The sequence below is a fragment of the Trichosurus vulpecula genome, chromosome 3, assembly GCF_011100635.1.
Source record: "Trichosurus vulpecula isolate mTriVul1 chromosome 3, mTriVul1.pri, whole genome shotgun sequence".
In the NCBI taxonomy this organism is placed as follows: Eukaryota; Metazoa; Chordata; class Mammalia; order Diprotodontia; family Phalangeridae; genus Trichosurus; species Trichosurus vulpecula.
This window is the reverse complement of record NC_050575.1, coordinates 111,750,945-111,762,208: the sequence shown is the minus strand read 5'-3', so window position 1 is coordinate 111,762,208 and position 11,264 is coordinate 111,750,945. Positions and strand designations below refer to the sequence as shown.

Here is an 11,264-nt window from a genome sequence, read left to right as displayed (position 1 = left end):
GAACTAGAGGCTCCTTCAGAAAGGGCTCAACTTCAGTGATTTAGCTCTTAGGACATTCTGTTCAACTCTTCTGCTCTTGATTTTATTTCTTTGCTGATGGTATGTGGGAAAGAAAATGCCATAAGGAGAGAGGCCCTGGGCCCTGCTCACTACAACTGACATGTGACCTAGGTCCTTCACCTCTGTATTTGTTCTTTTCCATGTTAGGTGAAGGCACTGAAGAATGCAACCGTATGAGTCTTAAAAGGTCAGAAGAGTGAATGTCCAGGTGTCCTATCCTCTCCACATTTTCTGCAGCTAGACCAGTATCACTGTCCCTAGGAGCAAGGAGTAACCTTTGGGTTCCAGGCAACTGGTAGATGAGACAAGACAAACCCACCAGTGATGCGGCATTTGGACGTGAAGTTGGTAGGACCAACGTCATGGAGAAACTGTCCCACTCTCCCCAGAGACCAAGGTGGGATAGTGTAGAATATGCCCCCATGGTATTAGGTGAAAATGCTTGTACTATTGGTCTTGCTAAATCTTCATAGGAAATATCCCTTTTAAAAATATATTAATGCTAAGGGGTTAAATGGAATTGAGGCAATAGTAGTCAGTAGCTAACAGCGTGTGTGTGCGTGTGTGGTGGTGGAGGGGAGACAACCATTTTATAGCTGAGGAAACTAAAATAAGCAGAAGTCAAGTAACATGCAGACGACACAAGAGAAGACAAGTGACATGCAGATTGTAAGTGCCTAAGGCTGGATTTGAACTCAGGTCTTCCTGACTCACTCTATCACTTCCTTCCTATACTCTATCCACATGCTACCTCTCTGCCTACAAGTCCAACAACTCCACTAAGAAGAATTTCCTTCTACTGCTAAGTATATGCCTTTGGATGAATAACTTTCCTACTCTGACCCTCAGTTTCCTCCTCTGTCAAATGATGAGATGGGGTAACTCTGACACTCATGATGTACTCAAAGAACTTGCCAAAATTCCTGAACTAAGGCAATGGCAGAGCCATGGTCAGAACCTCAGTATTCTGACTGCCAATCTAGGTTGTTAGTTCTGTGAGCTAAAAGAAACCAGACCCAATTCTAGGGATAGGATTTTATCTTCTCTCCTGGCCCCTGGGGCCAATGGGGATTCAGTGGCTACAGATAAATGCTGGCGATTGAAGTTCGTCCAGGGTAAGTGGAGGGGGCTTTGAAAAACAGAGAGAGGATATGGGAGGACCCAGGAGGCAGAGCAAGGGTTATGAATTCACAAATTTGCATCCCTTATGTTTCCCAAAGTTCCAGGGAAGTCATGGCTTTACCTGCATATATAACAGTAATATTAATTTTTCATCCAGACTCCATTTCCCCAAAGAACTTTTCATCTCTGAACTCATTTTCTCCTAGATGGATATCATCCCATTTTCCTCATTAGGAGACTAAGGCCCAGAAGTGTTGAGTAACAGTTACTTAGCTGATGGCTAGTGGGGGAGCTTAACCAAAACTGATTTCTCCTGATGCTGACAGGTACAGACCCATTAAGTACCTTCTGAGTGCTCAGTCTCCAGCTTTGTGCTTGCCCTGGAGAGCTTCTTCAAGACACAAGAACATGCCCAGCCTCAACTGTTACCACCACTCATGCACTTAATTGGTGTCAGAGAGAATGAGCAATGACCACGCCATCAATGCAGAGATAGGGAGAAGTTTATTAGAAGAAAAACCCAGGGGGAAAGAACAGGATGCCCAGAAAGAAGCTTCAGATGTGGAGAGTGAATCCAATTGCAGGGAAGAGGAACCTCATGGACCCCAGTAAATCAAGTGTATTTCATCTCATCTAGTGTCAACTTCAACACAGGAACCCAGGTCTCTTCTGTTAGGGGTCCTTCAAGCAGGAGAAAATTTGAAAACAGGAAACGCTTCTGTCAGGAGCAAATGTAAAATCTATGATTTTACATCTCTGGGATTCTCAGATTCCACAGTCTTACATTTCTAGGATTCACAGATACTAGAGTCTAAGATTCCAAAATTGTGCATTCATAGAAAATGCAGTAGGAAACCCAGAAAATTAAAAGTACGTAGTCCTTACCTACTTGAAGAAAGGATTGGTCTCTTTTGAGAAAGTTTACAATTTAAGATGCAGTGAATATCCATGGATTAATAGCTCTGAAAGGAAGAACACAGATCTCAGACTGGTGAAGCCAAAGTGAAACAGAGGGTCCTGAGGATCAGTTTCTGGTTCCCACTTCTAAAACTTTGAGAAAACCGTCTTAAAGGAGCCAGAGATAAAGGATTCTGAAGAGGCCAGAACCTACCATCAGATGGATCAGCAACCTTTTCTCTGAGTTTAAATGGGGACAACCAGTTTTAGCAGAGAAGGAACTAATAAGCTGTGCTCAGTTGAGTTTCCCTGCAGCCCAACATAAATCTCCTTATAGGATCATTGATTAGAGGTAGAGAGAACCTCAGACATTATGTAGTCCAATCCCTTAATTTATAGATGAGGAATTTGACACCCTCCACAGGTGTCTGAGGCTAGATGAAAAATAAAAGCAGATCTTAACTGAGGAGATCCCAGATTTGCATCCATTTGGGGTGGTAAGTTCTTAAATGTCAAGTATGACAACATGGAGCTATGGCAGAACTATCTGAGCAATCCAATCAGTCATCGACAGAGAGTAAGAATATTTGATCAGAAACTTACCAGCCACGTCATGTACCAGGGTAATATCCAGACCATTGAGGATCTCATTAACCAGAGGACAGACCTAAAACACAAGCACAGAAGGAAATGTGAGATTAATGAACCAATAAACAGAACCAGAAGAGAGATCCCACAGGACTTCTCATCATTGAGATATCTTGACCTGGAGAGATTGTCAGTGGTCAGATAGAAGAACACTGAATATCAGAGCTGGAAAGGTCCTTAGAACATAGATTATTTAATAGAGTTCAAAGGGACTTTTGACACCACTTCATTCAATCCTTTCATTTTACACTTGGGGAACATGAAGCCCAGAAAACATTACAGTGGCAGTGATAGGATATCATCTCATCCCATCCCACTGAGACAGCATGGTATAGTAGGAATGTGCTGGGCGATCAGGAAAACTTGGTTTTAAATCCCACTTCAGACATTTTTAAAATCCATGTGACCTTAGACAAGTCACTTAACCTCTATTGGCCTCAGCTTTCCCATTTGTAAAAGGAAGGGGTCAGCCTTGACCTCCAAATTCCTTCCCAGCTTTGAATCTATGATCCTATGATCCCTTGTCTCCTCACTCTCAGGGCACTTTGGCCTGCCCAGTAGTAATACTGTGACTTAAGGATTCAGAGGAAGTCTGCATTTCCAATTTACCTCTTTCTGTAACACACGTGGGAGAGTTTCAAACAGAGTTTTTGTCACTGTCTCTACAAGTTCTTGCACTAGAATTGGTGCGACCCTGGAAAAGGGAAGGAACACATAGATGAAGAATTAGCACACTGGGGGTAAGAGCAGGATGCAAGATTGAATATTTTCTCATTGGTGTGAAATTCCTGAGTCTCTGGCCAATCAGCCTTTTTCTTCTGTTGGAGCCTAATCAAAAGTACAGGTCAAAAGAGAGAAAATAAAAGCTCATTTCCCACCATCAAGCATTGGCATTGGCTGGTAAGGCCAGGCTCCAAAAAGATTGATCCTTGCTGACTCACCGTTCCAGGAGAGTGATCTTCAAGCTGCCAGGGTCCTGCTTACAATCCCCAATCTGCAAGTGGATTTTTCCGTCTTTATCCCTCACTGCGATGAGCTCCACTATGATATTCAGTTTAGCATCCAGTTTAAGAAGGTCACCAGTCAGTAATCTAATCAAGAAAAATAAGGAAATAAAGGCAGATTGGAGAGACAGATAGGGGTGGGGTGGAGAAGAGAGAGAGAGAGGAGGGAGAAGATCCTCTACTGGTCACCCCAAACCAGGAATGGGGCTGTGGTCATAGGGAGCTCCCACCCTGTTCATATGTAGACTTTGCCCTTGTACTCAGTTCATTCCAAAGAACTCACATGCATTTTCACAACCAAACCTCTCAAATGCCTGATGATGTCAAGAGGACAGGTATTATCATCTCCACTGTGCAGATGAAGAAACTAAGAGTCAGAGCAAAATGTGGGCCCTGTGCAGCCTCCCACCATTGGGGAAAAACAGAAATGGCAACAACTCCATATTCTTTGGCCCTGAAATTGGACGGTGCCCAGGAAGGCAGCAATTCTTGGATTCAGCAAACTCCATTGACCCGTTTAGCTGTCAGAACTAGAAGGGAGCTGAGAGATTATCAGGGTCAATTCCTGATTTCACAGAGGAAGGAACTGAGGCATAGAAAGGAGTCATGACTCGCCCAAGGTCTCACAACAAGTAAGGGTTGTCAACTGGGTTGGGGTCTCAAACTCAAGTCTTCTGACCCAAAGTCCTGTTCCAGCTGGCCCCTGACTTCAACTTTCCTGCTTCAGGGCTGTTAGAACAGATCTGAGTGGGCCATGTCATGGGGAGCCACATGTGACCAGTCATGGCATAGAATCCCAGGCTTTAACGGCCTGAGGAATGGCTTGGAGGAGATATAGCAGATGAAGTGATAATCTCTCAAGGGAGTAATGAAGGAAGTCAGGAATTTCTCTGAAGTTGAAGGATTCTCAGTGTTAACCTCCATGGATAGGTGAAAATGAAACCACATCCTGATAGACCCTGGGCCCAGAGAATGTACATTGAATAGAGTGGCTATGTTTCCCAATTTACCACCTCACCTGCCATTCTTCATTCACTGGATAAGCCTAAGATCCCTTGGGATACAAGTCCCATAAGCTAATGTTCTCTCTCATTTCCTGAACAGGACCTTCTAGGCTCTCAAATGTCAACTCACGTTTTCAGTTCCAGGACCATTCCAAGAGGGATCGTTACAAAAAGTCGGTGTCCATCAGGAGACTGTTCTAACCCAAGTTCCAAGAGGACAGGATTGGTGACATTGATCCTGCACAGAGATCCACATTGTAAGGGAACTCCCCAAATTTGTATCCTTTAGCAGATGACCCACATCTTGAACCAAAAATCAAACTGTTCCCAAACACCAATCATTCCTCAGTTGAGGGAAAGGGGCTAGAGAGATTGGGAGGATATTTTTAACCACAGGTTCCATAAATTCTGAACTTTGTCATTGGCTTTCAGCTGGAACCCTACTCAGCAAACTCCACTAGCTCCCTATTACTCCTAGAATCAAAATACAATCTCCTCTGTTTATCTTTAAAGGCTCTTCACAACTAAACCCAACCTAGCTTTCCAACTCTTTGTTTCAATTAAATGTGCCTTCTTGCTATTCCTCACACATAACAGTCCATCTCCCATCTCTGTGCTCTTACGTTGGCTAGCCTCCATGCTTGGAATGCTGTCCCATCTCACCTCCACCTCCCACAATCTCTCATGTGTTTCAAAAGTTTATTCCAGTGACCCTTCTTAATTTTAGTGCTCTCTTCCTTTTAATTATTTCCTTCTTATCTGGCAAATAACTTGGTTTTACAGATTTGTTTGCTTGTTATCTCCCCCATTAGATTATGATCTCCTTGAGGGCAGGGACTGTCTTTTGCCTCTTTTTGTATTGTCACCACTTAAGACAGTATCTGGCTCTTAATGAATGTTTATTGACTGATTTGCTGTATGAAACCTTCCCCCCTCAAACTACTAGTACCTTCCCCATCCCACCCCTTCCTGCCAAAAAACTCCACATATTTTGGCGTATAGCAAAAGTCTAAATTTTACAAATTTACTAATATAAATAAGTATATTTTAAAAATTTACTTTGCATATGTTTATTCATGTATATGTTGTCTCACCCCATGGATTGTAAATTTAGGAAGAGTAGGAATGATGTCATTTTTGTCTTTGTATCTTCAGTGCCTAGCACAATGCCTGACACATAGTAGGAGCTTAATAAATGCTCATTTATTGATATCTTGACTAATTAATGCCATTGCCTAATGTCTAATTGGAAATGTGGTGGTGGTGGGGGGGTCGAGGTGGAGGAGGGGAGGGCTATCTTGTAACCAAGAGAGATACTTATACTCACACCCAGCACCTAATCTAAGGACTTTCTTGTAGGCTCAAAGAATTTTACAGTTAAAAGTTACATTAATGATCATTTAGCCTAATTCCTTCATTTTACACATGGAGAAACTGAGGTCCAGAGAGGTTAAAGTTCAAAGTCACCCAGCAAGTTAGTAGCAAAGAATCAGATAGATCCCAGGTCTTCCCTCTCCAAAATCAATTATTCTTTGTGATTTACAAAATCAATCACTTTACAAAATCAATTACCTCTCTAACTCCCTACCTCTCTAACTACTCAACCTTCTTTCTCCTCCATCTGTGCCACTCAAAAGTGGACAGATCCTCCCAATCTCCCCTCATGCTCTTTTTAGCCCCCTTCCTTCATGGACATCAGGAATGCTGTCTATGTCAAGGACCTTCTCATTTCTTCATTCAAGTTTGAGGCTAATACATCGAGGAGACTCACAAAAGTATATTCTGCAGCCCTGGAATTATTGAGGTTAGTTTGGGTAGTAAGCCTCCAATGAGACCTCCTGATGAACCTCCCCCAGGTTTCAGCATATCCAAGATGGGGAGATCATGGAGAATACCAAGCAAGTTTAAGTCAAGAAGTCCCTTTGTGAGACCTGGAATGGAATGATAGGATTTAGAGCTGGAAGAGACCTGAGATTTCATTTAGCCCAAACCCTTCATTCTATAGGGGAAGAATTTGAGTTGTGACTTGTCCAAGGATACATTGGTAGCAATTGGCAGAGCTGGGACTCAAACATGATTCTCTGACTACAAATCCAGGGCTCTTTCCACTAGACCTTGTGTAGCGTTAAGTGGCCAGTTGTGCTTTGGACTGACTTTGGGTTACTATTACACACAAAGTGCAAGGCCCTCCATAAAGTTCAAAGATTAGTATGCCCAATAGGGAAGGGTTTGAAGGATCTGTCTTGATCCTTTGATATACCCATGGCTTAGGCTTTCCCCGTCTTCCAAATGCCACCTCTCTTCCCATCTCACCATGCTACTGCCCTCCCTTCCCCAAAACACTTAGGCCCATTTCACTCCTTATAAGGAAAACCTTTTTTATCAGTCAAATTTCATGAATTATCATGACCCTTGGATGCTAGAAAAGGGATTCATCCTTCAGAAATGGGTTAGATTAGATGACCCTTGAGGTGCCCTTCCTAGGGTATTCTAGAATTCCACCTGTTCACTCCACTGCAATCGCCCACTAAGAGGGTAGCTTACCACCTAATAAGCTTGAGGAGATATCTGGTGGGGTAAGGGACTGAGCAGGGCTCAGGACACTAGCAGGATCCACAGGGATGGCTTCAAGTCGGGCTGAACTTTGTGTGAGCAGGCCACAGAGGAGAACAAGTCCCCAAATCTGAATCATCTTCTTTGCTCCTGATCCATAGGAAGAACAAAGAGCCAACATGAATCAGACCAGAGACAAGCACCAGCAGCCTCCTAGGGCCGCGAGGAACCTTTTTTTGGGGCGGGGGGAGAGAGTTGATGGGGGGCATCAAAAGAACAAACACATTAGGCAAGTCTAAAAAAAGTTAAATACAAAGTGAAAATTAAGTTGTCCTTCTGAACCCACTTGTGATATTTAGAAATCTCTAACTAAATTAGCTACTGCTGCTATTCAGACAAAGGGAAATTTAAAGGTTTAAATTAACATGGTAAGGAAGAAAGGGAAGAAATGCCTTCTGTCCCCCTACTCAGAGGTCCATGCCAATGGTTCCTTAGCCCAAGATAGTTTCTTCACTGGGTCCCCAAGGAGTCTCTTTGAGGGAAAATAAGGGGGTGGGGTTCCCTCCTTTAGGTTAGGCCTGTGCCCCACGCATAATTTCTGTTTTGCTACATCATTTGTGAAGGAGCGCCTCGAACACATCTTAGCTTTTCTTGAATTTCTGTTTTTGGCCTATGTAAAGCCTCAGGGCTCAGATTCCCGTGTTTATTCCATGGTACCACTTTCACTTGCTTTGACCTAAAACTACTTCCTGTAATCCTGCACAGGTTCCCCTTGAGCATTTGGGAGTACCAGGTTCCTTTTGGGTCTTCTCAAGTTTCACTAGTCTCCCATGAAGTGGCATGACCAGTGGGGCACTTAGAGTGTTGCAGTGGAAAGAATATTAAGCCCCATGGCAGTCGGGAACCCTGGGTTCTAGCCCCAGGTCTGCCATTAAAGATGTCTTTCTATAATTCTAAGAGCCATTCCAGCTCTGACATTGAATGTTCTATGTTTAATGTTCGTTTTCAATATAATATTTGATGAGTCTAAGTGCTATTACTTCCTGGGCTTGGACAAAGATTGGAAAACCCCATCACAGATTCAAGAATTTGGCTGTTTCTAGCACTTTTCTGAAGATACTCTGCGCCTAGTTAGGCTTCAGTCAAAACACTCAATTGGGTAGCCCTGAATAGAGACAAACTTCAATTTGTATTCAAATCATCATATTAAAAAGGTCTACTCAACTTAGTGGTTTCACAATTTACCCCAACCATCCTACTGTTACTATCACTTCCAGATTTCCCATTTCTAGAGAGTTCTTAATGTGGAGTCTGTGAATTTGTGGGGTTTTTCCCCGCAATATTTCAGAAACTATATTTTTCTGTAATTGGTTTCCTTTGTAATCTTATGTATTTTATTTTATGCACTTAAAAGCATTACTCTGAGGAGGGGTTCATAAGCTTCGGCAGATTGCCAAAGAGGTTCAGACACACACACACACACACACACATCCCAGTTAAGAATCTATTCTACAGTTACAGAATGTGTGAACTGAAAGGCAAATGAGAAAATGTCAGCCCTGGAAGAAAACTTAGGGACCATCTAGTTCAACCTTTTTCATTTCACAGAGGAAGAAGATGAGATCCAGCACAAGGAAAGGATTTGACCAAGGCTGCCCAGACAGTTAATTATGTCATCGATTAAGCAATATCATTGATCTAGGGACAGTGGCTAGACTATCTCTCTATCTCTCTATGCATATATGTATGTATGTGTACATGCATGTGTGTGAATATGCACACATACATATATGTATATATTATTTGTGTGTATATGGTGGATAGGCTGATCTGGCTTCAAGTCAGTGTCTCTGTCACATACTGGCTGCGTGATCCTGGACATTTGATCTCTCCCTACTCATCTCGACAATTCTCTAAGACTATCAGTTGCTGACCTGTATTAGTAGAGGGAATTTTTTCATCTGTCAGTTCCCTATATCAATGAATTTACAGATCCACTTCCTAGCCTGTCGTTGATTTCTTGAGCCAATCAAACAGATGTACATTTGTACTGAGATTCATCAGTCCTATTAGATTTTAAAATACACTCACTCAGCTGTGCCTTGGATAATTAGGCAAACAAGGTCCATTAGGAAAGCTGCTTTGTTCACCTAATTCTTTAACCTAGAGGCTGAGGCTTGCAGGGATTTGAGGGAAAAGGGTCTTTGAAAGTTGGGTTTTTTCTTTAGGCATGGGAAAAGCAAAGAAGCTTCTTGTCCTACCTCCAAGTGAAGATGGACCTGGAATGGTTGCTCTTTCCTGGATCTCTCAGAGGTGTCTCGGCAGGGATGAATGCTCAGATACTCTGCCTCCTCCTTCAACTTCTGCTGAGAAGAGGGGCCTTATATAGCAAAACTTGACAGAAGAATCAGGAAATGAAGAATGTGATGACAGATTTCAAGAAAGCAGTATGAAATATCACAATTGTGGTATTTCTCACTATCCTCCAAAGTCAATAATTGATGATTACACTTGGGGAGATGGGGGAAGGTGGTACGGCACATAAGCCAATTCAGAGACAAATTAAACAGAAGCAAATTTGAGCCAGAAATGTTACTCAAGACTTGAAGCTTTAATGAATAGGGGTCAGACAAGAGATCCCTACTGCATGTGGTTTTCCTGAACTGGAGGATCAGGCTTAAGACATCAAAAGAAGAAAGCTTTTAAGACTTGTCTTCCCTCCCTTAAAAACCTTGGTATTTATTTTGTATTTATTCAGGATTTGCTTACATATGTACATATTGTCCCCTCTGATAAAGTACAATTTCCTTAAGAGTGGAAAATGTTTGTTTTTTGTCTTTGTATCTTAGTATCACTGAGTACAGTGCCTCACACATATTGGGTACTTAATAAATGCTTGTTGATTGACTTGGTGGAGAGATCTCAGCTCAGAAATGGAGGCCTTGTTTTATATTTCATTCTGGTCATCATTCTCGTTGTAGAATCAAATTCTAGAAGATATATAAATTTTTTTACAGATGAAGAAACTGAGGACCAGAATGGCGGGGGAGGAGGAGTTGGCACAGAGCATATGGGCAGGCATTAGCAGGGTTAGAATTGGAAGCCAGGCCCATTGAATCCACATCTGGTGCTCTTCTCATTGCATCAAGGCTTTATTAATCAAGAGAAGAGAGGGTATTACCTTTTCTTCCAATTGGCAAATTCAACTTAATTTAATTAAACTCATATTTATTAAGCACATAATATATGCAAGATACTGTCCTAGGCTTTAAATGCATGTGCTATGAGAAAAAAACTCCTTTTGGGGCCAGGGTTTGGTGGTGGTGGGAAATCCTTTAGGGTTCTCTCCTGGATTTGAAAGATCTTGGGCACATCTCCCACTTTTTATTCCACTGACTCACAGAAGGCTTAGGAGGAGGCTTGGGTCTGTAAGGGGGTATCCCTTCTGGTTCCTTCTTATCTCCTGCAGGACCTAGAAAAAGAATTCACTGAAACTGACTGGGAGCCTAGAATCTCATCCCAAAGGAGGAGCTACTATAGTGCTATCAAAAGAGTATGAGGATGGGAGCTGGGAGAGCCAAGCTTTAGACCTGGAACTGTTACTGATCCAGTGTGATACCTAGAACAAATCACTTTCCCATATCTGGGCTTTAATTTCATCTGTGAAAAAAGAGGGTATTACTAAGATTGAAGATACTCAATTTAGGGCTAGAAAGGGACCCCAAAGGATATTCGTCTAACAGTGTCTCATTTTTAAAAGATGAGGGAACTGAGTCCCATGGAGGTTAAGCAACTTGGCCAAAGTCACACAGGTTCATCAGAAACAGGATTTGAACCTAGGTCCTCTGACTCTAAAGACAGTAAGTGCTCTTCCCGCTACACCATACTGCCCCTTGCTATAAAATACTGGTTTTATATTAAGTAACCTGTGCGCCCTCGCGAAAGGGACAATTAATTCATTGAAAGTTGTTCGTTT

At 42.4% G+C, this 11,264-nt stretch overlaps 1 protein-coding gene across 1 annotated transcript; it reads right to left on the bottom strand.

The window, feature by feature from the left end:
• Positions 1-2,077: 2,077 nt before the first annotated feature.
• Positions 2,078-9,646, bottom strand: LOC118840828 (BPI fold-containing family A member 1-like). Its single transcript, XM_036748186.1, has 8 exons — positions 9,550-9,646; positions 7,280-7,438; positions 6,507-6,666; positions 4,866-4,973; positions 3,669-3,818; positions 3,337-3,421; positions 2,683-2,746; positions 2,078-2,144 (listed from the first exon to the last, which is right to left on the bottom strand). The coding sequence occupies exons 2-8, from the start codon at positions 7,425-7,427 to the stop codon at positions 2,104-2,106; spliced, it is 756 nt and encodes a 251-aa protein (XP_036604081.1). The 5' UTR covers positions 7,428-7,438; positions 9,550-9,646; the 3' UTR covers positions 2,078-2,103.
• Positions 9,647-11,264: the final 1,618 nt, after the last annotated feature.

Bases quoted from the DNA above. Each gene is read 5' to 3' on its own strand.
- LOC118840828 (XM_036748186.1), bottom strand. From the start codon at position 7,427: ATGATTCAGATTTGGGGACTTGTTCTCCTCTGTGGCCTGCTCACACAA. The intron at 3,819-4,865 runs GTGAGTTGACAT...TTTCTTGATTAG, and splicing joins ATGGTCCTGGAACTGAAAAC to ATTACTGACTGGTGACCTTC. The intron at 3,422-3,668 runs GTGAGTCAGCAA...TCCCTTTTCCAG, and splicing joins AAGATCACTCTCCTGGAACG to GGTCGCACCAATTCTAGTGC.